This window comes from Staurois parvus, unplaced genomic scaffold (genome assembly GCF_062004578.1).
Source record: "Staurois parvus isolate SC_StPar_1 unplaced genomic scaffold, SC_StPar_1.0 ptg000297l, whole genome shotgun sequence".
NCBI lineage: Eukaryota > Metazoa > Chordata > Amphibia > Anura > Ranidae > Staurois > Staurois parvus.
The window spans coordinates 6,626,554-6,653,995 of NW_028318093.1; the positions used below are offsets into that span (position 1 = coordinate 6,626,554).

The 27,442-nt window shown below is 40.2% G+C and overlaps 1 protein-coding gene across 1 annotated transcript in view; it reads left to right on the forward strand.

Annotated features, from left to right (window-relative positions):
* The window catches only part of EIF2AK1 (eukaryotic translation initiation factor 2 alpha kinase 1), a 66,778-nt gene that overhangs the window by 17,994 nt on the left and 21,342 nt on the right, over positions 1 to 27,442 (forward strand). The window contains exons 2-9 of the mRNA XM_089682757.1: positions 9,441 to 9,596; positions 13,326 to 13,462; positions 15,761 to 15,798; positions 15,882 to 15,981; positions 16,936 to 17,016; positions 22,190 to 22,289; positions 25,312 to 25,369; positions 26,777 to 27,152. Of these exons, the coding sequence (XP_089538883.1) occupies positions 9,441 to 9,596; positions 13,326 to 13,462; positions 15,761 to 15,798; positions 15,882 to 15,981; positions 16,936 to 17,016; positions 22,190 to 22,289; positions 25,312 to 25,369; positions 26,777 to 27,152 (1,046 nt within the window). The remainder of the gene's footprint in view (positions 1 to 9,440; positions 9,597 to 13,325; positions 13,463 to 15,760; positions 15,799 to 15,881; positions 15,982 to 16,935; positions 17,017 to 22,189; positions 22,290 to 25,311; positions 25,370 to 26,776; positions 27,153 to 27,442) is intronic.

Below are 27,442 nucleotides of genomic sequence, written 5' to 3' on the forward strand. Positions count from 1 at the left end.
ACGTCACGCCGTCCGAGCCGTCTGGAGGCCAGCGGCCATTCTTGTGTCTGATCTATCCCTTGCATGTGAGTGTACTGCTATTATACACAATAAAGAATTTTTGGAAATACTACACTATCATAGCTTTGTTTGGGCTCGCTGCTCCGCGAGCCCATCCCTTCAAGGTGGATTCCTAGTCTGATGCTCTATTTGGCTGTGCAGAGCCATACAAAACAGTGTGCTGGAGCTGACTGGGGAGAGAACTGTATTGTTTATATACAGTTTTCTCCCCTGTTGGTATTACTCGGTGATTGACAGCCGAGGCCGCGAATGGCGACACGTGTAGGGCGTGTGCCCCCTACCCGGAACTGCAAAATCACGAGTGTGTATAATATATGTATATGTGTGTGTGTATATATGTGTGATTTTGCACACCCGTACCGCCCTGTAGCATTATTTCTGCTATAGGGTGGACCACAAGCAGTTAAGTTGTATTTTTGAGGATTAATTTCATTATTGAACGACTACAGTGCTCTCTGTCAATCCAAAATGTTAAACTTCACACCTGAATATTTAAGAAAGTAAAAATGAGGTTTTGGCTTTCTTAGGAGAATATATATGTGTGCACAATTATTGGGCAACTATTGGTGTACAGAATTATTATGCAACTAAATGAAAACTAAAAATTTCTCATCTCACTTGTTTATTTTCATCTGTTAAAAGTGAGAATAATACACAACTCAATTTACAAATAAACATTTCTGACATAAAAAAAAAAAATCAGTGACCAATATACCCATCCTTCTTTTCAATAACAGTCATAAGCCTTCCATTTATGGAGTCTATCAGTTTCTTGATCTATTGACGATCAACTTTTTGTGCAGCTGCAACGACAGCCTCCCAGAAAATGTTCAGAGAGGTGTACTGTTTTCCTTCTATAAGGCCTTTATTGGCTAACCACACAGTGGAGTACTTTGATGCATGCAATGGCAGATTGTCTTGCATAAATATCATGGTTTTCTTGGAAGATGCACTTCTTTCTTGAAAGACTTTCCTGTACCACTGCTTGAAGAAAGTGTCTTCTAAAAACTGGCAGTAGGTTTGGGAGTTGATTTTGAATCCATCTTCAACCTGAAAAGGTTCAACTAGTTCATCTTTAATAATACCAGCCATTACCCCACCTCCACCTTGCTGGCGTCTTGAGTCGAAGTGGAACTCAGTGTCAGTTACTTTTTTTTTTTTTTTTAATTTAAATATTTATTAATTTTTTCATGTTAATACAAAAAGCCATAAAGGGGAAAAAATTCTCATACACATAGACATTTATAACATTTCTACCTTTCCCTTACTAAAAACTCTTTTCCTTCCCATCCCACTACCCCCCCTTTCCACCCCTCCTCCCCCTCTGCAGACTCTAACCCATTCTACTCTCTTGAGGCTTATTAATTTTTTACTAACATCCTAGTTCATATTTTCTTATATTTTTCTTTCAATCCTGCTCTTTCCCACTTTTCCCATCTCCTAAAATAAACTCTCATCCGATCTTCCTGCATATGGTATGCTCTTTCCATTCTACCTATCTGGTTCACTCTGTTAATCCAGTCATCCTCTTTTGGTACCTCAGATTTCCGCCAAAACTTGGGTATCAACCCCTTCGCCGCATTCAATAAGTACCATATACCTGAATCTTTATATTTATTTACAGATGTCTCCACATTGTGTAGGAGGCACATCATTGGGTCTAACCCTATGTCAATTTCAGTTATATCTTCAATCGATTTGACTATTATCTTCCAAAAAGCCTGGATTTTCGGACATTCCCACCATATGTGGAACACCGTGCCTATCTCTCCACATCCTCTCCAACACAAATTTGAATTTTCACCACTCATCTTGTGCTCTACACTCGGTGTAATGTGCCAACGTGTCACACACTTATAATTAACCTCAACCTCTCTCATACTAACATTATCGTGTATCAATCTAAACCTCTTTCTCTGTCTATCTTCATCAATCCCCACTCCCATATCTCTTTCCCATTTTGTTATAAAGATTAACTTTGTGTTTGTGTCTAATTCTGTGAGTATTCTATACACTTTTGAAACACCGTGCTTCCCATCCCTTCGTGTCTCTAACAACCTTTCAAACATATTCCACTCTTCTTTTTATCTCAGGGGTTTCGGTAGATTTCCAATAAAACATTTCAATTGATGATGTTTCCACTCATCTATTCTAATAAAAATATCTCCCTTCTTCTCTATTAAATCTTTTAGTGATCTCAATTCCCCCTCCACCAAAACATCTCTCAGTTGAGTATCCTCCTTTCTAAACCATCTCCCTGATATCTTAATCTTTCCCGGGGGAAAGTACTCAGTGTTTGTGAGAGGCATTAATATAGAATTAAAATCCCATTTCATGCTTTTGTGTAAATTATCCCATACCCTAAAGACATTTAAAGTGTAGATACTTGTGCTTTCTTTAATTCCCCTGAACTGTGGTGGAACCCATATCATCTGACTCAATCTAATGCCACTAAGATAATTTTCAATTGTTACCCAGCTTTTCCCCTTATGGTTAAATGTCCAGTCATATATTCTTGCTAAAACCACTGCTTTATAATATCTCTTGACATCTGGTAGACCCAATCCCCCTTTCTCTTTAGTCCTACTCAATGTTTCATATGCTATTCTAGGTTTTTTATTCTTCCATATGTATCTTGTTAGTATTTTTTTCATTATCTTGAAGAAGGCTTCTGGAATTTTAATTGGTACCATTTGAAATCTATACAGTATTTTAGGCAGGAATACCATTTTAACTAGGTTTATACATCCTATCCAGGATGGGTTTCCTCCTTCTAATCTTTTTAAATCTTCTCTAATCTCATTTATCAAAGAGATATAGTTTAATCTATACAAATGCTTAGATGAGGCAGTGAGTTTTATTCCTAGGTATTTTATCTCTTTTTCTCTCCATATAAAGGGGAATTCTTTTTGTAGTTTTTCTTTTTCATTCTTCGATATATTAATATTCAAGATCTCTGTTTTCGTTGGATTAATTTTTAAATTTGATAGTTCACCGTACTTCTTCAGAATCTTCATTATATTTGGGAGAGTTATTCGGGGATTCCCCACATAGAACAATAAGTCGTCCGCAAAGGCCGCAACTCTATGTTCTATGGATTTTATCTGAATTCCCTTTACTGATCCACTATTTCTTATTATTGACAGCAGAGGTTCGAGTGACAATACATATAGCAAAGGGGACAGTGGACAGCCCTGTCTTGTACCATTAGACATTCCAAAGGGTTCTGATCTCTCCCCATTTACCGTGATGATTGCAGTGGGCTCCCTATATAATTTACTTATCCACTCTCGCATTCTATCACCTATTCCCAGCACTTTTAAGTTGTCCATCATAAAACCCCAGTCTACTCTATCAAATGCCTTCTCTGCGTCAATTGACAAGAGCACCACCGGGGCTTTCCCTTTTCTACTTTTCCCGAATAAGCATCGGGGTTCTCAGGCCGTTATCTCTACCTTCTCTCCCCGGTACAAAGCCCACCTGGTCTCCATGGATCCATTCAGGCATAAGATTTCTCAACCTGTTTGCTAACACCTTTGCATACAGTTTAGTGTCTGTGTTCAATAATGAGATAGGTCTATAGCTGGAGCACTGAGACGGATCTTTTCCCTCCTTGTGAATAAGTACTACATGGGCCTGTAGGGATTCTCTCCTCACTTCCATCCCACCTCCCAGGGCATTCATATATTTCTCCAACTTGGGTAACAGTACTTCACTAAATTTCCTATAGTATTTAACTGTATAGCCATCCGGACCTGGGCTTTTCCCCCCCACTGTGCCTTTTAATGCTATTTTAATTTCTTCCTGGGAAATTTCTGCATCTAGGGTGTTCAACTGTGCTTCACTTAATTTTGGTAATCCCGCATTTTTTAAGTATGTCATCTTTTTTTCATTAATTTCCTCTTGAGCTTCTTTTAGAGGGCCTTGGGGACTAATATTATATAACTGTTTGTAATACTCCGTAAACACTTTAATAATCTCTTTATTTGAATGGACCAACTCCCCCTTTGAACTTTTTATCTTTTCTATATAGTTCCTATTTTTCTTTTTGTTCAGGGCTCTCATTAGATATCTTCCTGGTCTATCTCCCCATCTATATCTCTCGTTCAAAACCCTGTTATATACTCTTCTCTTCTCCTCATCCATCAACCTCTCTAGTTCATCTTTTTTATCCAATAACTTCTGTCTCGTATCTTTTGTTATTTTCTTCTTATGGATCTGCTCCAAGTCCAATATTTCTTTTAAAAGCCCACTAACCCTCTCTCTTCTTTCCTTTTTCTTCCTTGCTCCTGCCGCTATCAAGGTTCCTCTTATAAATACCTTGTGGCTTTCCCAGACTGTAGCTATCGATACCTCCTCTGTTTCGTTCTCCTTAAAGTATACCTTTATCTCTTTCTCGATTTTTTTGAACTAAATCCTCATCCAGAAGAAGAACCTCATTTAACCTCCACCCTAATCCTCCAGTCCACCTTCTTCCCCATCCCATTTTCATTACGACCGGAGCATGATCCGAGAACGTCCTTGTCTCTATGTCAATTTTAACCAGATGGTCTATAAATTGATGATCTATTAAGATGTAATCTAATCTCGAGTATATCTCATGTGCATTAGAGAAGAAGGTATAGTCTCTGTCCTTCATATGCTTTATTCTCCAGGTGTCCACTAGTTGATATTCATGCATCACTTTTTTCAAAGATCTCAGAGACCTACTCCCCTCTCTTTGCACGGAAGAGGTATTATCCTTTTGTGTGTCCATACAGAAATTTAGGTCTCCAGCTACTATCAAGCACCCTTTTTTAAATTCCGTTAATTTTTTCAACAAACTTTTCATATACATCTCCGGGTTTTTATTAGGGCAGTATATGTTGGCTAAAGTATACTCAATCCCCTGAAGTTTACCTTTTAAAAATAAAAACCTCCCCTCCGGGTCGGTTCTTCTATCCTCCAACTCAAATCTCATATTCTTTGCCAAACCTATTGCAACCCCTTTTGCTCTTTTAATTGGGGAATCTGCATAGTACCATGTTGGGTAGTATTTAGATTTCAACCTCACGTTTGCCTCTATCTCAAAATGCGTCTCCTGAAAAAATACCACTGACGTAGCCCTATGATGTAACTCATTAAATAACCTAAATCTCTTCCCTGGACAACTCAGTCCGTTCACATTATAGGTTATAAACTGTATTTCTTCCATCATTCCCAATTAACTCCATCTCTCTTCCAGATTGCCTCTTCTTCTTTATCCCATCTGTCATGCAGAGTATTAACCCAATACCTCCTCCCCTCCCTCCCACCCCACTCCTATCCCCTCCTCCCTCCTTCCCGTTCCCCCCTCCCGCCCTTACCTCCCCCCCTGCCATCTCCTCCCCCCCTCCCTCCCACCTCCCCACCCCTCCCAGGCCTCCTATGCCTTTGGATCATATTCCACTTTTGATCCCTCTATAGGGGTTTGACTCATGACCGCTTACCGTCCCCCCCTTCCCCGATATCCCCTTATCTATTGTTTCTCTATTTCCTCTTTTAACCAGCTGCGACTTTCCTGTCCCACAAATATCCAACTCTCCCTCCTCCCCTTTCCAGCCAGATATCACTTGTCTCTGCAGTCCAAATTTGTCACAAAATTCTTCCATATCCTCCAAGAATCTTAAGATAGCTGTTATTCCATCCCTCCACCCAATTAAGCTTAAGTCACGGCCCCATCTGTATTTCAGTCCTTGTTTTTTCATCGTTTCCAATAGGGGTTTCAGTGCTCTCTTCCTTCTCAGAGTTTCTGCTGTCAAATCTGCAAAAATTTGGATATTTTTCCCACCATATGTAATATTTGATCTTCCTTTGATCTTTTTCCATATCTTTTCTCTATCTCCATAGTTGTGAAATTTAACAATTATGTCTCTTGGTTTTTCTACCCCATTTCCTTGTTGGTACTTCCCAATCCTGTATACTTCATCCAGTTTAAACATCTCCTCATCCGATTTATCCATTATAAAGTTCAAGATTTTACCAGATAGCTCTTTTAGATCTTCCCCCTGTGTCAATTCCGGTACTCCTCTAACTCTGATATTATTTCTCCTTTCTCTATTTTCTTGTTCTTCCATCCTATATAGCAATCTCTTATGTTCTTTTCTATCTTCAATTATCCATTTCTCTAATTTTGGGATGGTCTGAGCTTGGGCTTGTACCTTCTCCTCCATTTCCTCCACCCTAATTAGTAATTGTCCCAGATCTTCCCGAATCATCCCCATCTCTTGCTTTATTGAATTTTCCAAACCTTTAAACATCTCCGCCATTTCTTTTTTATTAGGTAATTGCATATCTCTTTCCAGCTCTCTTGGTTCCATACCTTCCATATGACTGTTGTAAACTGGGCCCAGGGAAAGTCTTGGGCTGTTATCCAGACTTATTTCCGATTCACTTTTTTCACTTATTCCCTGGGTTCTTTCTGGGGTAACATTTCCTTGTGACACATACTTCTTAATCGTACCCGTTTGGGTGTTCTTAGACCCACTCCCTTTGATATTTTTACCTTTCATGCTGTGGTTTGGGAATTTTTAACTTATTTCCTGAAACTCCTGATCTTTTACTCCTCCAATCTTCAGACCTGTCCCAGGAATCCCCTATTTCTTTTATTTTCTGGTTGAGTATTTAGTCACAGTTCTTCTTCCAGGCACCTCACAATCTAGTGCAGGAATTCAGAATATATAAAAGTCTAATATCCAAACCAATGTATATGCAATGTAGAAGAGAACCTGCAGGATAAACCCACGGTCCTCACTCACCCACCGCGTTGGAACTTCACTTCAGAAACAGTCCTCCTCTGTGTTTAAATCCGCTTGTCTCCTCTTGAAGGGATTCCTAGGGGTCTCTCATAGTTCATGCAGCTTATCCTCCCTTTACATTACAGGCCCCCTTCGATTAGAGTTAATATGCAAGTTAGTAGTTAAATAGAGAAAGGAGTAGAGTGTGGGTTAAGATGTTTAGCTGTTTTATAAGAATGAGCATGATATTATATGCTTGTGGAGCTGTAGAATTATAACTGATATGGAGATGATGGGATTGGTATGGAATTAGGGTGGAGTTAGGTTGGATATAGGAGGCAAGGAGATGGTATATTTATATGAATGATATGTCTATTGAGGGACAGTATGTCCGTTACCCTCAGCTGGTTCACCCACTTGCTGAAATGCCGGACATTCCCTCTCTTTCTCGGGGCTCCCAGAGCTCCTCACGTGTCGGAGTCAGTGTCGGAGTCAGTGTCAGCGACTCTCCAATGTCCCAGCTGACTCACTGACGTCTCCCTGGCAACCCTGTTCCTCCTCCGAAGCCGCCGCTGCAAGACGCCAGACACCAGTTGAGGCCACGAGGCGTCTCTCTCCCGGCTCTCCCCCAGTTCCAGGCCGACCGGTCGTCTCCTAGGCAACCCCACTCCTCTTCAGCCGCCGCTGTAGAAGAGTAGAAGGGAAGACCCCGAGGTGTCTCTCACACAGCACCCTCCCGATACTCCGCCGGCTCCGACCGTCCCCGGGACTCCGCCGGCTCTCTCCGACTCTCTCCTGCAGGTGAGTCACTGCCTTCAGTGCAGCTGGTCCCTCTAACGAGGCTTCATAGGGAGGTAAGCGGGGGGGAAGGCTCACGGAGAGTGCTAAGCTACACTCTCTCCTGTGCCGCCATGTTCAGGCTCCACCCCTCCGCCCCCACTTATCCTGTCCTCCTCTGTGTCAGTTACTGATCCAGTCACAGGCCCGTCCATCTGGTCCTTCAAGAGTCACTCTCATCTCATCAGTCCCTAAAACCTTTGAAAAATAAGTCTTCAGATATTTCTTGGCTCAGTCTTGACGTTTCAACTTATGTGTCTTGTTCAGTGGTGGTTGGGTTTCAGCCTGCCTTACCTTGGCCAAGTCTTTGAGCACTGAACAACTTGTACTTCTGGGCACGCCAGGTAGGTTGCAGTTCTGGAATATGACAGCACTCGAGGATAATGGGTTCCTGGTAGCCTCACATTTGATTCTTCTCAAATCTTTGGCAGTTAATTTGCGTCTATTTTTCTGAACACATTTCTTACGACCCTGTTGACTATTTGCAACAAAATGTTTGATGGTTCTGTGATCACGCCCCAATATCTTACCAATTTCAAGAGTGCTGCATCCCTTTGAAAGATTTGTTTACAGTTTTTCACTTTTCAGAGTTAGTTAAATTTCTTTTTTGGCCTATTTTGCCTGAGGAAAAGAAGCTGCCTAATAATTGATCTCCTTAGCCCATACCTTCCCTCATTACACAAATACACATCACCTGATATGCGTAAATCCAATAAACGTTCAAGTCTATACTGCTTGGAGTTAAACAGTATGCGTAAAAATGATGATTTAGTCAAAATACTCACTTGCCTAATAAATTTGCACACAGTGTATGTGGTAGGTAGGGATGGTGCACCCAGCTTCACATACATGATCTTGTTCATAAACCCCAGGGACTGGGAAATGGGGGTGCAAAACAAAGAGCTGATTGTATGACCCGATTTGTTACCAGATCCCCTTTATGATTGCCTTCGCTTTGGTCTAGTCACCTTTTGGAATTAGTTTTGTTGTTTCTATTCGAATGTGGCTTTGATAAAGGTGTTTGTGTGTGTATTACGTGATGCTTGTAAATTGATTAAATAAAGCTGTGGATTTTAGCCTGACTCTGGGAGTGCTGGTCATTTTTGATAATCTTTATTTTTGTATAACTAAAGCTTGCAGTAGAATTAGTAGAAAATTGTAGAATTTCACTAAATTTTTCATTTTAAGAATGTTCGATTTTCTGATAATTAGTGAGGTCAAATCAATATTCTTTTGGACCACAGTGGTGAGAGAATAAGAGGGGGGAGAGATGGAAATTTTTTGTCAAACATACAAATTTCTAACAGTGCATGTGGTTTTTCTTCAATAAAATATATTCAATCCAAAACTGAATGTTAAAAGCAACTACTTTGGAAGCACTTTTGAAGGACATTTGTCAAGCTTCCTTCATTTTAGGGCTACGCCCTATTCATCCACCAGTCCATTGAGAGAGAGTCATTATTAACCATTGAGGCACTGAGGAAATGGATTGTAGTTGGGTAGGGCTTAATTTGGTGGTCCATCATGTTAAACAATTTGTAAAATAGTAAAACTTGCTACAGAGGGGTGCACATTTGAAACCTTTTTTCTAGCAAATGTAATAGCAGGCATATTTTAGAGTCTGATCTAAAACAGAATATTTAAATGGGTTTGACAGATTTAAGGTACTACAGTCTGGCATGTTTCTACTTTTAATACATCAACTTTCTTGATTTAAATTTAGAAGGGCATTCTATTATGTTTGTACTATTTTTGTAAGCTGACTAGTGTCTTTATTTTCCCTTTTAGAAACTGATTCCCCATCTGACCTGCAATTGGTGAAAAGAAGATGGCAATTCCCAAATGTTACTACAGTCCCCAACCAGCTCTTGCTGGTTTCTCTGGTAGAGCATTTATGTCATGTCCATGAACAGAACCCGCAGCGCTCTAAACAACTTTTTAGATGTAAGTATGCTTTTACATTCTCTATATTTGTAATTGGAATATTTGATGGAATGTGTAACCAGTGTTTGTACTACGCTTCATGTAAGTTTTAGACAACTCAGTCTGGGGATCTCACTTGGAAGAACAAGCGGCCAAGTCCTTAGTTCCTAAAGATATTTTTAAAATGTCTTCAAATTGGGAAGGGTTGTGAGAAATATGGGAGGCCTTCAGGTGGATCCCAAGAGCATTTCTGGGAAAAGTGAGGGGAGATCCCAAGTACTGACAGCAAAACATTCCACTACAGATTCTAACCCTACTGCATTCTGTTTATTAGAAAAGCTTTTTGGCTGCAGTTTACTAATTAAATATTTTTTTATGCGTTTTTTGAGTAGTATGTAGGCCAAGCACTGTGAGCAATCACACATAGAGAGAAACAAATGTTTCTGTGTTTTGTATATTATTTAATAACCTTTTATATTCAAAATATAAATGGAAGCAGACCCAGTAAGTATAAATTGTAAAAAAAAAAAAAATTCTACTTTTAATAGCATATATAGCAGAGGCAATCCATACTGAAAAAATAAAACACTTTTTTGTACTCTGTTATGAATATGTAACAGCTTTTTTTTTTTTTTTTTAAACTACTGCCAGATTTAGGTCACACAAACATTTAAAGCTTAAACCTGAAGGAGATAGCAGTGTTGAGGTGGGGAGGAAAGGAAACTGTAGCCAGTAAATATAGCTGATCTGGCAGTTTTATTATCAGTATTTTGTACTGCCTTTAAATGCACATTATCAGTTAAATAAGAAAACAGCTGTTACAGCATGGTCTGTTTCAAAAAGCTTTACCATATTGTGAGAGCCTGAATGTTTGTTTGTTTGTTTTTTACTAACTTGAAAAAAGCTATCAATGGTAGTCTCCTATTGCCTGTCCATAAAATCTGTAGGAAAGACTTCCTGATCAGGTAGATTTGCGTAAATCTCAACTGTAATCAGAGAAATGGATAATGGTTGGATAGGCATTGTGCTAAATATGTTCTTTTAATACACTTTTCCCTATTTAGAGCATTTACTAAAACTATAGTGCAAAATCTGGTGCAGCTCTGTTTAGAAACCAATTAGCTTTCAGGGTTTTCTGTCAAAGAAATTGAACAAACTGAAATTAGAAAATGTTTGGCTACGATGCACAGCTGCACCAGATTTTGCATTCTCTTGTCAATCAAATCCAGTGTGTCTACACATACAGCTACACAGTCCAAATGTGCACCAGAGCTTGACTGTGGTGCCGAATGCACAACGTAATCAAACAGACATGTTCATACATGTCCAATTTTTTTCTCAAAATTGAAAGTCTGGGAGAGGATGCTTCTCATGAAAGGTATAGCCATTGCTCATTCATGTCGGCATGTAGCATTGGAGTCAGACAGGTAACACATTTCCACTAAAAGCAATAGACAATTTAAGACGTTTCTGGTGCCTTAACATACAGCAGCACATCACTGTAAAGAGAATAAAAAAGGTGTGAGGCTTTAAAAACCTATCATTAAATTTTGTTTAAAAGAGAAGTATTGTGTTTTTTTTTGTTTTTTTGTTTTTTTTAAATCATACTTGCCTATTTGGATGCAGCATTGATCCAGGTTTCTGCTGGGTATTTGTGACCATCAGAGACCAACTCCATGTCTGGAATCTTGTGGCTCTAACTAGCTGTCTCCTGGCATGTGTGGTGTGAACATCCCATTAGGCAGCAGGGGTAAATCAAGAATCAGAAAGGGGTGGGCTGTTCCACTATAAAAAAAAAAAATCATTTTTCAAAAATATCTAACTATGCTGTCTACTTTAATGTGGGTAGAACTTTAGAGTTTTTATAGATGAGGCTCGTTCATAGGTGTTGCAACCATTGCTTGTGATGACATGTTTGCTTTGTGACCACAGCATGTGTACACTCCTAAGTGGATGTATGCCATTCTTAAGGGGAAGAGGGGGAGGGGGGGGGGGTAAAATTGCAGCCCAACTGCCTGCTGTTGTGTTTTTTTTCCCCCTGGTCGATTATAAAGGCCCCAATGTTTTTACCTACAATAAAAAAAGAGGTTTTTCTTACCTGTTCTGTGCACTGGTATTGTGGTGAGCTGCATTGAAGTGTCTCTTCTGAGGTTCCCCACTGGCACTCTGAGCTCTTCTGTGTTGGCCCCAATAGTTAGCTGCTTGCTATGGGCACGCTCCTGAGCCGGACCGCGTGCATCTATAGACACACATAGCCCAGCTTGGCACTGCCCCCTCCCCACTCCCTCCTTACTGTTTTGACAGTAGGAAGAGTCAGCGGCTGCGTTTGCTATTCGTCTGTCCTGTGAGACCAGGGAAAAAGAGCAGCACTGTTGCAGGCAGGTAAAGAGCTGAATCGATACTGGTAAGTATTTAGAGAGAGGGAATCAAACCGTTAATGAAAAAGATTTTTTTGTTTTGTTTTTACCTTTAATACAGGTAACAAGTACTTTTTTTTTACTAATCAATATACAGCTGTTACATGACCCAGCTCTTTGCCAGCCTGTCTGCAGGGAAACATAAGCAGGAGGAGCCTCTACTTCTCTGCTGCTGGTCAGATGTTCAAAATAAAAAAACAGCCTTTGGAGTAAAAATAAATATCAATAAACTGCTTTAATCTGGTATTATATAAATATATATACTGTGTGTGTGTATTTGAAATCAAATCTTTATTTTGTGGCACTAACATGGTGTGGGGGGATTTCTGCCAGTCACAGGCTGTGCCACGCCCCTCCAGCCTGTGTCTTAGAATAAGAGGGAGATGACTCCTTCATTAATCTACATGTAATATCCCACCCTTTTGTGTTTTATCTGGTTAGTGGGCATGGAGGAGTAGGGAGGGAGTGGGCTGTCATTTACCACTGTGTGTACACCCACATGTTTGACTCTGTAGTCACATAGGCTGCGCAGATGTGAGAGAGAGGGAATAGAAACTCACTGAAAACTGAGCATGTGCAGAGTTGCCTCTACAGCTTCAAAGTCCCTAGCTGAATTGGGGACATAAACAGAAGGTGGAGATAGAGAACAGCAGGATCAACCAGTTTCTTTGCAAAATACAGAAAACGAATCTCATAGTGACTGAGTATGAACAGCATGTAATACAGCATTTGATAGTTTATGATGTAAGTTTAATAACACTTTGAGGTAAAAAAAAAAAACTTGTGACTTTAGAACCACTCTAAATTATACTTATTCAAATCTGCTATCAAGTAAAGCTTTCTTTTTCCAGAATGAAAATAACTATAATTCCAGAAAAATAAAGATCTATAATATGCTGGGATAGACTGAATGTTAAATGTTTTAAGATGCCAAACTGACTGATTTGTGAAATGGAAATAAAAATAGGATGAGGATGGAGATTAATTGGAGAAGAGGCACTGGGGGCCAGGACTGAAATGGTTGGTTGGTTAGTTAGGCTGTCAATCTGCTGGAGATCCCTCCCCTGTCAGTCCTTTTCTCTTGGTGTCAGGAAAATCTGTCAGAAGTAACTCATACAGATAGCAGAAGAACAAAGCAGCAGACAGAAATTACACTTAGTGTTCTGGATTGAGACAAGTACACACTATAGAGGTATATGATTTGTTTATATTTCATGTTTTAGGTTTACAACCACTTTAAGTGAATGTTGGGAATCCCTCTCCTGTACAGCAACAGAGGTTTTTAGTTCCTCTTTAATACATATTGGTTGGTGATAATCCTTCTGTTTCCTAGTGCTTTGCCAAACCTTCACAAGAATGGGCCTCCTGACTCCGTTTGCCTTCAGTGATGAGTTCAGCTCCGTGAGACTGCAGCACAGCACAGCGATCACGGAACTACTAAAGGCTGCTAATCGGCACATGCACAAAGAGGTATTTTTAATATCATGTAATTATGTTCACTAATATATTGTGATCCAAATCTACCGGCTCACTTACTTGACTATAAGCCCAATTAGCTAACACAATCACTTGTGTCTGTGTCATGAATTAAAGGAAAAAGGCGGTTGAATCTGATATACATTAATGATGTCGTTTAGCCCCCAAAGATCTGTGAAATGATAGAGTCTCGTGATCCAGATAGTGCTGTGTGTAACGGCACAGCTTATGATTAATATTTTAGTGAAGATATGAAGGCTGTCCTTTTTTTATTAGGCTTTAAAGGTACAAGCTCTGAAATTGTCCTCCTTTTCTTTTTAGTGATCTGCTAATCCTAAACAAGCAATGCAGCCAGTAAAGTCTGAATACATAATCTGCATACTTTTGATTGCCTCCTTGCCACCATCCCATTTCCAGTTATTTGGACTATCAGTAAACAAAATGGAACATTGGTAAACAAAAGTGTATTATATTGCAGCTTACCAGTTCTTGTAGTGGCTGCATTAGTGTCCTCTGTTTTCACTCGCGATCCTGCCAATATGTCTGTTATTTTTCAACTTCCTTTTAACCAAGCTTTCCAGTGAAAGTTGTCAGATAGTTGAGGCAAACCATTTAACACTGACGTGTGCTTACAGTGATCATTGATCATTTTATGTTGCTCTAACTCCTTAAAAATTTATAAAACAGTAATATGGGTTTTGGGTTTTTTTTTTAAGGCTCCATGCACACTAGGAGCATTAAAAATTGCTTTTCTGTTTTGTGCCGGCATTTAGTAATGTATAGTTGGTTGTTAAGGAGCAGGCAGCAATCTGGCCTCCTGAGTCCATACCATGCCCCCTCAAGTTTGGTATGGATTTTAAGGGGAACCCCACACCAAAATTAAAAAAAGATGAAGTGGGGTCCCCGCCCCACCAAATCCATACCAGACCATTTTTAAAAAAAGGAAAAGGTGGTCAGGAAAGGAGGGGGATGAGCAAGCAGCGCCCCCCACACCCCACCATGCTAGGCCACATGCCCTCAACATGGAGGAATCCTCTCCCCATCCCCACCCCCAAAGCAGCTTGTCCCCAAGGGCCTCTTCCTCACAACCCTGGGAGATGATTGTCTTGATCTACGAGTGGGGTAGGTTAATGGAATCTGGAAGCCCCCTTTAACAAGATCCACTTGCGTTTTGGCGGGGGGAGGCAGTCCCCCTGTCAGAATACAATAGCACAGCAAGGGGAGATCGCCACACTAACATCAATTGATAAGTAAAGTGACCCCTTTCTTTTTTTTTTTTTTTTTTTTTTCTTTCATTCAGCCTGCTGGGTTGAACAAACAAAAATTACTTCTAGCTTAACTCTGCTAGTGGATCCAATACTACCTTCTCCCCAGAATGACAATAATGCCGTCCAAGGGTGTCTTTTGTGTCTCCATCCAGTGTGGAGACACCCTAAGACAGGAAGTGTTGCTGGCCACTTCATCAGGTGAAAAAATTTGAAAAAAGGCTTAAAAATAGGAAAGTAATTTAACAACATCTAAGAATTGGTAAGCTGCAATATATTACATTTTTATTTTTGGATTAATACTGCTTTAATTTATAAGGACAGATTTCACATACCAAGTATAATATAGGAAATGATTTATTGGTTTTGAAGAAATACAGAATAGAGTGTGAGACATAGTAAACCGGTAAACAAAGGTGAGTCTACACATTTGTGTGTTGATTTTATTTTCTGTGTTGTGGATAACACAATAAAACAGTTCCCACCTATGGGTATATGCAATATAAATATAATTTCCAGCCATCAAACTCTGTAAAAACAGACAATCGTGGACACTGACATCCAGTATGTGTTTTTAACACTGCCTCAGGAACACCACCCTAGACAGTCCTTTTCTGTAGCAGGCCCATCTGTAGTCTAATTTAGCTCCTGACTATCAGGCCCTTTCTCTGCAGAAACCCCCGTTTTCCAGTGCTCATGATTCTATAAATTTATCTATAATTATTTTTAAAGTGAACATGTGGGAGTAAAGTATATAAAAGGTGCAGACTCTGCAGCTATTACCACCCTGACTTTTTAGTGCTTGCAGAGTGGGGGAAATTGTCAGACTGGTTGTTGCAGATCAGCGATGTATTAGACTATGAAATCAGCGCCCATATTTTTATTTTCACGGGTGTCCTTTAAGTTTTGAAAAAGCATAATTCACATCTAATGGTGGAACTAACTGCTCTGTGTTTTCTTTAAGTCACTTTGATACATAAAAGCCAATGTTTCACCTAGTTCTTAATGCATGTGTTCTTATTTGTAGGAAATTACCAATGGTGACCTAAATACACATTTGAACAGGTAAGGAACCTATAGTCAGTAGCAGATCTGAAACTGGAACTTCACATGACCTCCATTAACTATAGACAGATTGTTTTGTTTAGGGCAAAGGATATGCTTGCCGAGGCACAGACTTCTCGTTACTTGAATGAATTTGAGGAAATTACACAGCTTGGGAAAGGTGGATATGGAAAGGTCTACAAGGTACAGCTAATATATCTGTATTTTTATTTTATTTTAAAGAATGGCCACCCTGTAAAATGAAGGAATGATTCAGTCACATTTCGAAGCACAAACAATGCACTCCTCTGCTGTCATATTCGGGATAGAAAATGGATGTGCTTGAATAGATGATGATGGGATGTACTTCATGCATCCTCTTATATTTCTTAGGTGATGTTCCTAGTTCAGTTGAATTGCTAAGGAGGCCTGTTTCTGCCTGTTAGATTGTCATTTATTTTACGACGGGAGGCACATTTTGAGACTCCCAACAAGAAATTTCTGCCGCAGCAATGACCAAGATCTAGGAAGTTAGTGGGTGGGTCTACCCAGTGTGTCCATTAGGTCTTATATTGCAGTACATGGTGCTCCATGGTAAATCATTTTTAATTTCAGCATAATATTGATTTTATTTTGTTTTCAAACTAAGAGCTTGAGTCTTACGCTCCTTTCACACTGACAGTCCAATCACATCTGCCTGTCAGATTTTCAGGTGGACCCGATCAGACCATCTGTAGCTGTCTCTGGAACGGCAGGTGTCAGCGGACATATGTCTGCTGACACCGCCGGCATCTGATCCAATCCTGTATGCGAAAAATAGACGGATGGGGTAGATCGGATCACATGACAGTCGGGTGGAAATGGACAGGCAATCTGTTGCCATCTGACTGCCCCATTGAAAACAGCGGGCTGTGACTTTGTCAGCTCTGCAGCTGCGGAGTGAACACAGACACATCATCCACTTGCTCAGCGGGGATCAGCAGAGAGATCCCTGCTGAGCAAGCGGATCCACTGGTGGGTCCGCACCATCTTCAAGGGGCATTTATTTAGACAATGTCTCAAACCAGAAACTCTCCAGGTGTAAGATCCTCTAACAACAAAGTCCACATTGCATCTGCTAGAATGATGTGTAACTATACCTAGAATTTATTTTTTTAGGTCCGCAACAAGCTGGATGGCCAGTTCTATGCAATAAAAAAAATTCTGATTAAGAAGGTGTCGCGCAGAGATTGTAAAAAGGTATGTGTAATAGGAAAGAGTGTGGTAATGGTGGATGAGAGAGTGAGGCTGTGAACTAAATGACCACGCACTTTATCTAAGTAAATTAGACTATAATGTGTGTGTATGTATGTGTACACACCAGGGGTGGACTGACCATTCAAGCACTCGGGCACTGCCCGAGGGCCCACGGTCAGTAGGAGGCCCCATGAAATGCCCCTGGTACCTTTTTTGGGTGTGCTTTGAGTGTGGGCAAGGACACAGGGGCCCCATGATCCCCTATTACCCAGGGACCCCATGAGCTGTCAGTCCGCCCCTGGTACACACTCACACTCTTTATTAGGTACACCTTACTAGTACTGGGTTGGGCCCCCTTTTGCCTTCAGAACTGCCTTAATTCTTTGTGGCATATATTCAAAAAGGTGTCGGAAACATTCCTCAGAGATTTTGGTCCATATTGATATGAAAGCATATCATTTCAAACCAGTCGGCCCATTCTCCTTTGACCTCTGACATCAACAAGGGATTTTCATCGACAGCTGCATCGCAGTGGATATTTTCTCTTTTTACGACCATTCTCTGTAAACCCTGGAGATGGTTGTGCATGAAAATCCCAGTAGATCAGCAGTTTTTGAAATATTCAGACCAGCCCATCTAACACCAACAACCATGCAACGTTCAAAGTAACTTAAATCTCCTTTCTTCCCTATTTTGATGCTTGATTTGAAGAGAGAGCGATATTGATTGAGAAGATGGTTCTAAAGCCCACCTCCAGGTTAATTGTTTTTTTTGTTTTTTGTTTTGTTTTTTTTTAGAGCGTAGAAAAGTGTAAACCTCTGTTAGATCTTTGTATATACTAATCTGTCCTGCATATCTCTATGCCATGAAAATCCAGGTGCTTTACCTATGGTGGTGCCATGAACAGCTTTGCAATGGAGAAATGGCCAGCACACCAACATAGTAACATACATAGTTAGTTTGGCTGAAAAAATACAAAAGTCTATCCAGTTCAACCATAGAAAGAAAAAAAAAAAAAAGAGTTATAATCCTATACCCACAGTTGATCCAGAGGAAGGCAAAAAAAACAAGCAAAGCATGATCCAATTTGCTCCTTCTGGGAAAAGAATTTCCTTCCTGATCCCCCGAGAGGCAATCGGATATTCCCTGAATCAACTTTACCTATAAATATTAGTATCCAGTTATATTCTGTGTATCTAAGAAACAATCCAGGCCTTTTTTGAAGCAACCCACTGAGCTGGCTAGAACCAACTCTTGAGGGAGTCTATTCCACATTTTCACAGCTCTCAATGTAAAGAAACCTTTCCATGTTTGGAGATTACATTTCTTTTCCTCCAGACGTAAAGAGTGCCCCCTTGTCCTCTGTGATGACCTCAGGGTGAATAGCTCTACACCGAGTTCACTATATGAACCACTGATGTATTTATACATGTTGATCATATCCCCCCTTAATCTCCTCTTCTCAAGAGAGAATAAATTCAGTTCCTCTAATCTTTCCTCATAACTGAGCTCATCGATGCCTCGTATCAGTTTAGTTGCCCTTCTCTGCACTTTCTCAAGTTCCCCAATGTTCTTTTTGTGAATTGGTGCCCACAACTGAACTGCATATTCCAGATGAGGTATAACTAATGATTTGTACAGGGGTAATATGATATCTCTCTCTCTGGAGTCTATACCTCTTTTATTACAAGAGAGGATTTTGCTTGCTTTAGAAACCGCAGCTTGGCATTGCATGCCATTATTAAGCTTGTGATCTACCAGAACTCCCAGATCCTTCTCCACCATTGATTCCCCAAGTTGTACCCCCCCCCCCCCCCCCCAGTATGTATGATGCATGCATATTCTTAGCCCCCAAGTGCATCACCTTACATTTATCAACATTAAACCTCATTTGCCACATAGTTTCCCAATTAAACAATGCATTTAGGTCGGCTTGTAAGTTGAAGACATCCTATAAGGACGTTATTCCTCTGCACAGCTTTGTGTCATCTGCAAAGACTGAAATGGGATTTTTTTTTATCTCAGACCCTATATTATTATTATACAGGATTTATATAGCGCCAACAGTTTGCGCAGCGCTTTACAATATAAGGTACAGTACAATTACAATACATTTCAGTACAGAAGGAATGTGAGGGCCCTGCTCGTGGAGCTTACAATCTAAAGGAAGGGGGAGATGATACAAAAAGTGATAGCTGCGGGGGATGATCTGGTGGAGGTGATTCAAGTACAGTTCTTAGGTGTAGGTGGGGTAGACTTCCCTGAAGAAGTGCGTTTTCAAAGATCGCCTAAAGGCAGACAGGGTGGGGGCTGACCGGACATGCAGTGGTAGGGAGTTCCAGAGGATGGGAGAGGCTCTGGAGAAGTCCTGGAGGCGAGCGTGGGAGGAGGTGATGAGGGAGCTAGAGAGGAGGATATCATGTGAGGAGCGGAGTGGGTGATTTGGCCGATATCTGTGGATGAGGTCAGTGATGTAGCTAGGGGCAGTGTTGTGGATGGCTTTGTAAGCTGTGGTTAGTATTTTGAATTATATACGTTGGGTTAGTGGAAGCCAGTGAAGGGATTGGCAGAGAGGGGCAGCAGACGCTGATCGGTTGGTAAGGTGTATGAGTCTAGCAGCAGCATTCATAATAGACTGAAGGGGGGATAGCCTGTGTAATGGTAGACCAGTGAGGAGGGAGCTGCAGTAATCGAGGTGGGATATAACCAAAGCGTGAATATATAGTTTATAAATATATTAAAAAGTAAGGGTCCCAACACTGAACCTTGGGGTACACCACTGACAACCCTAGACCATTCAGAGTATGAATCATTAACCACTACTCTCTGAATACGATCTTTTAGCCAGTTTTCTATCCACTTACATACAGATTTTTCCAAGCCCGTAGACTTTACCTTACACATTAGCCGTGTGTGGGGAACTGTGTCAAACGCTTTTGCAAAATCCGAGTATATCACGTCCACCGCCACCCCTCTGTCCAAGGTTTTGCTCACCCCCTCATAAAAAGAAATCAGATTTGTTTGACAACGTCTGTCTTTCATGAATCCATGCTGTCTGTTGCTTAAAATATTTTTTTACAGCAAGAACTCATCTATGTGGTCTTTTATTAAACTCTCCAGCATCTTCCCAACTATAGACGTTAAACTAACAGGTCTATAATTACTTAGTAAAGATTTTGACCCCTTTTTAAATATTGGCACCACATTAGCCTTATGCCAATCAAGTGGTACTATGCCAGTCATTAGAGTCCCTAAAAATTAGAAACAATGGCTTTGAAATGACAGAGCTCAATTCTTTAAGGACCCGTGGGTGTATGCCATCCAGTCCAGGTGCTTTATTCACCTTTTATACTGTCTAAATATTTTTGGATCATATCAATTGTGAGCCAATGTGGATCATCTGGAGCTGTCATTCAATAAAGATTTACAATCATGAGTCATTAACATATGGCATAACATATGTTAACAACATAACAGTTTTAACATATGGGGACATGCAGGACCTCTTTCTTCCAGTTTATGTATGCTATTGTGTCCTGTTTAACCAGCCTACTTTTTGGGCAGTGAATTAGCAGTGTGATTAAGTGGAATGCGTTCGGAGCTGCACCTGGTGCTGGAGATAACCTGAATTGTTGGATGAGTACTAGAATTGAGCAGTAGACTGTTGGCTTTAGCTTCATCTTCCAAGCAGGCCCATAGCCTTTTCAGCAGATAGCAGTGTCCTGGAAATAGAGACCTGCATTCTCTCAGGTACTTGGGCATCTGCCTCTAATGCTATTGGTAAATTTAAGATTTAGTGGTATAAATAATCAAAATAATCAGAATAATGAATCATGTGACACATAATCAGTGCATGAGAATGGATATGTGAAACAAAAAACTCTGTGCAAAATCTGTGACACGTCCAAACTGTCCAAATTCCTGCAAATCAGTGATAACGTGCATTTTCAGGTGAAAACCTCCACCATTCCTTTTAGGGTACTCTTTCTCACCATTTAATTTTGAACCCTCACTACAAAGCTCCATAGCCCATACTTCTTTAAACCAGGAATCAGACTTGTGAATGGAGCCAGTAATAATAACTCTTCAGTGTAGTCTGTCCTGCAGAATTCACCAGCACATATCCATTTGATCATAGGACCCAGCACTGCAGGATGATCGACTGACCAAGCTACTCAGGCATACACAAAGTAATCACATTCAAAGGAGACAAAGAAGCAACACAGTGCTCACCAGAATAGATTTATTATAATAAACAGTGTATTCATATGGATGTAAAGAAGAGAATGCTCCACATTATACAAAGCATGTGGCAGAGCAGCTTTGTCTATATACAACAACCTGTATGCTACCAAGCAATATCTGTATTCCTCCAGCCCACAAACAACCAACGTACGCCAGGATCGCTAAGCTCCACCCAAACACTAAATTTATTCATTGATTTAATTAGCACAGCATTCATGAACCTGTATCTTGAAAGATGACTTGCGTGATACTAAGTCTTGTTTTAAAATAAAAAATCTGCCACATTTACCTGCTCTGTGCAATGGTTTTGCTCAGAACAGCCCCTTGCTGCTTGTTCTGGGGGCATTTGTGTGTGCTCTCTCCCAAGCTGCCTCCTTCGGCCCCACTCCCTTTTCACTGGCTGTGATTGGCCAGTGAAAGGCTGTGGCAGGCAAGAAACATTGGCTCTCCCTGCAGTGTCTGAACCAATGAGGCTGGAGAGATGCTGCTCTCATGCACATCGATGGATCAAGCTCAGGTGAGTATTGGGGGGGCAGAGGGGGGAGCTGCACACTTAAGGTTTTTTTTTTTTTTCTACCTTCATGCGTAGAATGCATGAAGGTAAAAAAAAAAAGCCTTTAGAACCACTTTAGTCACATCATGCCTGCAGCTTTAGTTTTTAGGCTGTTGTGTGAATATATTAATTTAGAAATTAAAGACTACTTGTTACTAGCAGACAGATATTCCTTAATGCCTGAACTCCTCTTACCTAAATTGGTGCTTTTCCCAAGTCCCTAATTTTCTTTTAAACTTCATACATACAGCTGAGGTATGGATGAATAGGTAGAGAGCTAGCATTGATGAGAGTCTCTATTAACATTCTCCTTTTAAATAGTTGTAGTGTTGTAAATCTTGCTGCAGTTTGCTGATGGATACTCTTTTTCTGTACCAGGTTCTTCGTGAAGTTAAGGTGTTGGCTGGCCTGCAGCATCCCAATATTGTTGGTTACAATACAGCGTGGATGGAACATGTTGAGCCGCCACACTCAAAATGTGAGTGATATTGCCCTTTTTATTAATTCCTTAAGATAAGAGACCCTGTTGTCCTGAAAACTAAGGCCCAAACACATTCTAAAAGAAGGTTAGTTAACCACTTGCCCTCCAGATGATTTGCCCCCTTTCCTGACCAGGCCATTTTTTGCGTTACGCTGCTGCGTTACTTTAACTGACATTTGCACAGTCATATAATGCCGCACCCAGATGAAATTTACGTCCTTTTTTTCCCATGAACTGAGCTTTCTTTTGGTGGTATTTGATTGCTTGTGTGTTTTTTATTTTTTGCGCTGTAAGCAAAAAAATGCCAACAATTTTGAGAAAAAAAACAATATTTTGGACTTTTTGCTATTAAACATGTCCAGTAAAAAAAAAAAAATCGGATTTCATAAATTTAGGCCAAAATGTATTCTGCTACATGTCTTTGCTAAAAAAAAAATCCCAGTACGTGTAAATTAATTGGTTTACGTGAAACTTACAACGTATACAAATGGTGGTATAGATAGTGGGTTTTTTTTTTTTTTTTGTCCTAATAGTAATGGCGGCGATCAGCGACTTTTAGCGGGACTGCGGCAGGCATTCTGACACTGGGGGGAACTAATTAGGTGTCACTGACATCCCCAGTGACACCAATACAGTGATCAGTGCTAAAAAAAACAGCACTGACACTGTATTAATGACACTGTGAGGCGTGATCAAAAGGTTAACTGCGTGTAGGGAGTGTTTTACTAGGGGACTGGAGGTGTGTGCTTCACTGTAAGCACACTGATCGGGATGGCTGTGCTGTTCACAGCCATCCCGAGCAGTGTGTCGAAGTTGACGGGGAGGAAGACTGTATAACAGTCTTCCTCCCCGTTGGTGATTGAGGGTAATCACTGGCAAAATCACAAATTTTTACATGATTTTGCGCACCCGTGTCGCTGTGTAGCAGTATATCTGCTATACGACGGCAGGTAAGCGGATAAGTTGGCCATAGACAGTTTGTTTTTCTCTGTTCAAATCAAAAACAGATTCCTCTATCCATTCCAATGAGGTGGAATGGAGGAATCAACCCTGCCTGGGACATTTTATTATGACAGCAGATTCCTCTACTGTCAGAATACACTCGTCAGTGGCTGCAGCTGCTGATCGAGAAGGGTTTTTCAACTTGTCTATTCGACAGAAGTCGATCGAATAATTGATATCTGTTGAACAGGGATGGCCACACTAATCAAAATTTGCCTGGTTCCTGGTGAAACAGCCAAATTTCTATCCATCTTTGGCTAGCTCCATACTTGTCTGTCCTGCGGGCAGCGACTACTAATTTTGATTTGTTCAAGAGCTACGGCTGCTGCTGCTGGTATCTGGCACGTCCAAGTGTGTCATATGCCTGTTTCCCTTCTGAGTGCCATGCTTATATGTGCCGGCTATTACACCACTACTGTATCCTGTAATGATAAGGATTTTGATGCGATTCATTTAAAAGACATTCTCATATTTCTCTCCTTTTGGAAAGGGGGCATTTTAACCAGTGGATGAGGATTGTAAACTAAAGTGTTTAAAGTGAACACATGGCCAGGTGTTGGATATTATAAGCAAAACTTAATCCATAATAACTTGATAAAAAATAATGTTCTTTAGCAAGGAACATACATTCCACATTGATAATTATGCTACCACAATTAGTGTGTGCTGTAAATTGCAGTGTTCCAGTTTCTTCTTGACGGAGGCTGCCATTTTGTTGAAGCCCAGAGCACCTGAACAGCAGTAAATGTTTAGGTTGTCAGTAGATCAGTCTTTACATTTTTGGCACATGCCAAATATACTTTAGAGAGCAACTGAACATTTGCAGGACAGGGTGAGACAGCATATTACTGAATTTTAAACAGTATAGGCACCTATTTTTAATGTTTTTTATAGTTGTATCTTCGAAAGGGGCAAGCATGAGATTTTCTAGTAGGACAATTTTCAGGACTAAAGCTTCTCAATAAGTATTTATATATTCTTAAAGCGGAGTTCCACTCAAAAGCGGAAGCTCCACTTATTTGCCTCCTCCCCCCTCCACTGCAACCTTTTTGGGGGGGGGGGTGAGAGCGGATACCTGTTTTTTGACAGGTACCCGCTCCCATTTCTGGCTCAGTTCTGCCACCTCCTCCCTCCTGCAGTCTCCTGGGAACTTTCACAGGTCCCAGAAGACTACCAGACCAGATCAGGAGGCGCAGTGTGACTCACGCATACGCAGTGGGCACCAGGCTTGAAGCTGCAAGTTGTCACAGCCTGGTGCCCACAGTTGAGATGCCAGCGCCATGGTGGGGATAAGGGACAGCGTGGGTGAGAACATCGCTGGACTCTGGGACAGGTAAGTGTGTGTTTCTTAAAAGTCAGCAGTTACAGCTTTTGCTGACGTTTAATAACACAAAAACGGCTGGAGCTCCGCTTTACTTAGCAGTGAATTCAGTAAATTAGCTTCTAAACTAGCCTTCATTGACCTTGGCTGTGGGCACTGTGGAGCAATCCCTCCACAAAATTCACAGCAAAAGCACTGAAATAATTCTCTTAGCAGATCAGTTTTGCAGTGGGCTGTTAATGTAAACACGTCTATGAATGACATTTCTTCAGTGTAGTTTCAGAAGGACAATAATACATTTTGTGGAGACAAAATAACTGTTATAGTATCCTTTATATTCTAAATATGTATTTTTTTCTTATTAATTATCTATAGTCTACAGGGGTTTGAATTTCTTTGTGTGGCCACTTTTTCACAGCATGTCATTGTAGGTAGGTATAAGCCTCCCTGTTTCTGCTCCTGTTGGTTAGCATTATGTGGTGTGAGGGGGGGTGGCTCAATACACAGTTCTACAGAGCATCTGACACTGGAATGCCTTTTGGAGCTCTCTTATTGCAAGATTTTATACTAAAAGTGTTTGTATTATTTTCAACTCTTTATTGGAGAACACTTTTCTGTTTTTCTAGTTGACCAGAATTCTTTAAATTCTGATTTTTCCCATTGTTCCTTAATATGTCTCTATTTGTATTTTTTTAGGCAAAACTGCTCCCACATTAAAAGCTATTAGAGGTTCTTCCAACCAAAGGCCTCAGGAGTAAGTATTGCTGCATGTTTTATTTATTTATTCATTTTTTATGTCTTGCTACTTTCATCATGACATATTCCCATTCTTATAGTTTATATTTTCCCAGTAGGTTAATTTACTTACCCCTCCATGCTAGTTTGCAGTGTTTTTAATTCTCTGTTTTGCTGATCCATATTATCTTTTGCCTGAAACTGGAAATTCAGCCAAATTGATTTTTAAAGTTTTTGACAGAGTTAAGAGCAATTTAAACCTCTGCCAGATTAAGGCAGAATTCTTGGATAATCCTAACTAATCTTAAAAATGCTCCCTCTCCTCTTCCTAACACCTTTGCTTGACTGACTTGGTAAGAAAGAGGTACAGTATATACGTACCTATTTTCAGTCTGGTCCAGTCATGTGATCTCCTGTGTCAGCCAGTGGTGGCTGTAGGGGAGAGGAGAGAGTGTTTAGCAATGGCTATTAGCCATAGGCACCCATGGCCCATATGGTCTGGGCACTCCCTCCTCTCCCCTGCTGCTACCGCTTGCTGATGTGGAAGAGCTGGATCACATTACTGGATTAGGATTGTGTATATGTAAGTTTTTGTTTTGTTGTTTTTTTGTTAGTTTTTTTATATATATTGGTTGAACTACATGGACTTTTTATTTATTTCAACCTAACTATATAACTAGCTGAAAAGCTGGATAATCGCATATCAAGCGTAGTTTGAGCTTGATTGGCTGATTCAGAGGGCAGTGGAGACATTGGGGGTCTAATAGATCCCTGATGTCACCATAAAGAGTACTTGTCACTTGGTCAATGCTATCACACATTTGCTGTTTTATGGGTGTGTACCATTTTGAGTTTTCACATATTTAATATCCAAATATATATATATATATATATATATTTATATATTATTTATTTATTTTTTACTGAAAATTTAGACAAACAGTTGCTCAAATATCGTACAGCATAAAATGTTTCAACTACCATTTTGTTTTCATTCTACAGGCTTTTATGCTTCTAGAAAATATATATTGTTTTGGGGGTTTTAGGAAATTTTCTAGCCTAAAATGCAGATTTTAACATGCAAAAAACAAAAAAATTGCTCTGGAGGCAAAGTGGTTAAAGAACAACTGTACAGTTATCCTTTAAGGTTGCTCTTCTAGAATGCCCTGATTTCAAAACTAGGGGCACCAAGTATGAGGTCTGTTTTCATTCCCCCTCCAACAGAGCATTTGCCTTACTACTAGTTGTATATTACAGTCTTGTTTTGGGAACTGGCACGGCAGTGCATATTAAAAGGAATGTACATTATTATCCAATACTGCAGTGATTTTCGATGAGTTATTTTATACAGGCCTTTTACTTATTTTGATGTATATCATATCTTGTTGAGGTTTTTGGCAGTTATTCATTTTTTTTTTCCCTGCAGACATTTTAAAGATATCCAGAGCACAGAGAGCAGTGATGGCTCCATTGTGTTTGCTGACTCTGGAGAGGGGAACCCCCCTGCCGCCTCTGCTTCACAGAGTATTAACATGATGTCTGTAAAAAGAAAGACGTGTTCTCCTGAGAGCAAGATGCAAAACTTTACTGCATCTGATGTTTATTACTGCAGGAACAAAGACTCGAATGCCAATGTCCGCCCAGTGTCCAGTGTATATAAAAAGTTTGATACATCTCCGGAGCTGTGCCGGAGAGACCGTTGTCCGTTCAGCTCGGAGGATGATATAGATGATGGAAGTGACTCATCTTGTGATGAAGAAGATTGTCCTCACAAGGAATTATGCTTACATCGATACTTTGAAGTATGCAAAAACATCTTCCATATTTGTGTACATTGTTAATTTACATACTAGACGTTTACAATTTCAATAGTAAGTGTTTAGTACCTCTGTCATTGCGGCAGGAAATAATGTGAGATTTCTCCCTAGAGAGAAAAAAAGCTGAAAAATTTGCAATTAAAACCTAGAAAAAGATGCTGTGGCTGTAGCTCGGTTTCGAAAATGGAGCTTCCACTTTTCCAAAGCAGTTTGAACATATTAAATATCTTAGGACAATGTTACATACTGGAGTATTTTTTGGATTATTAAAGTCA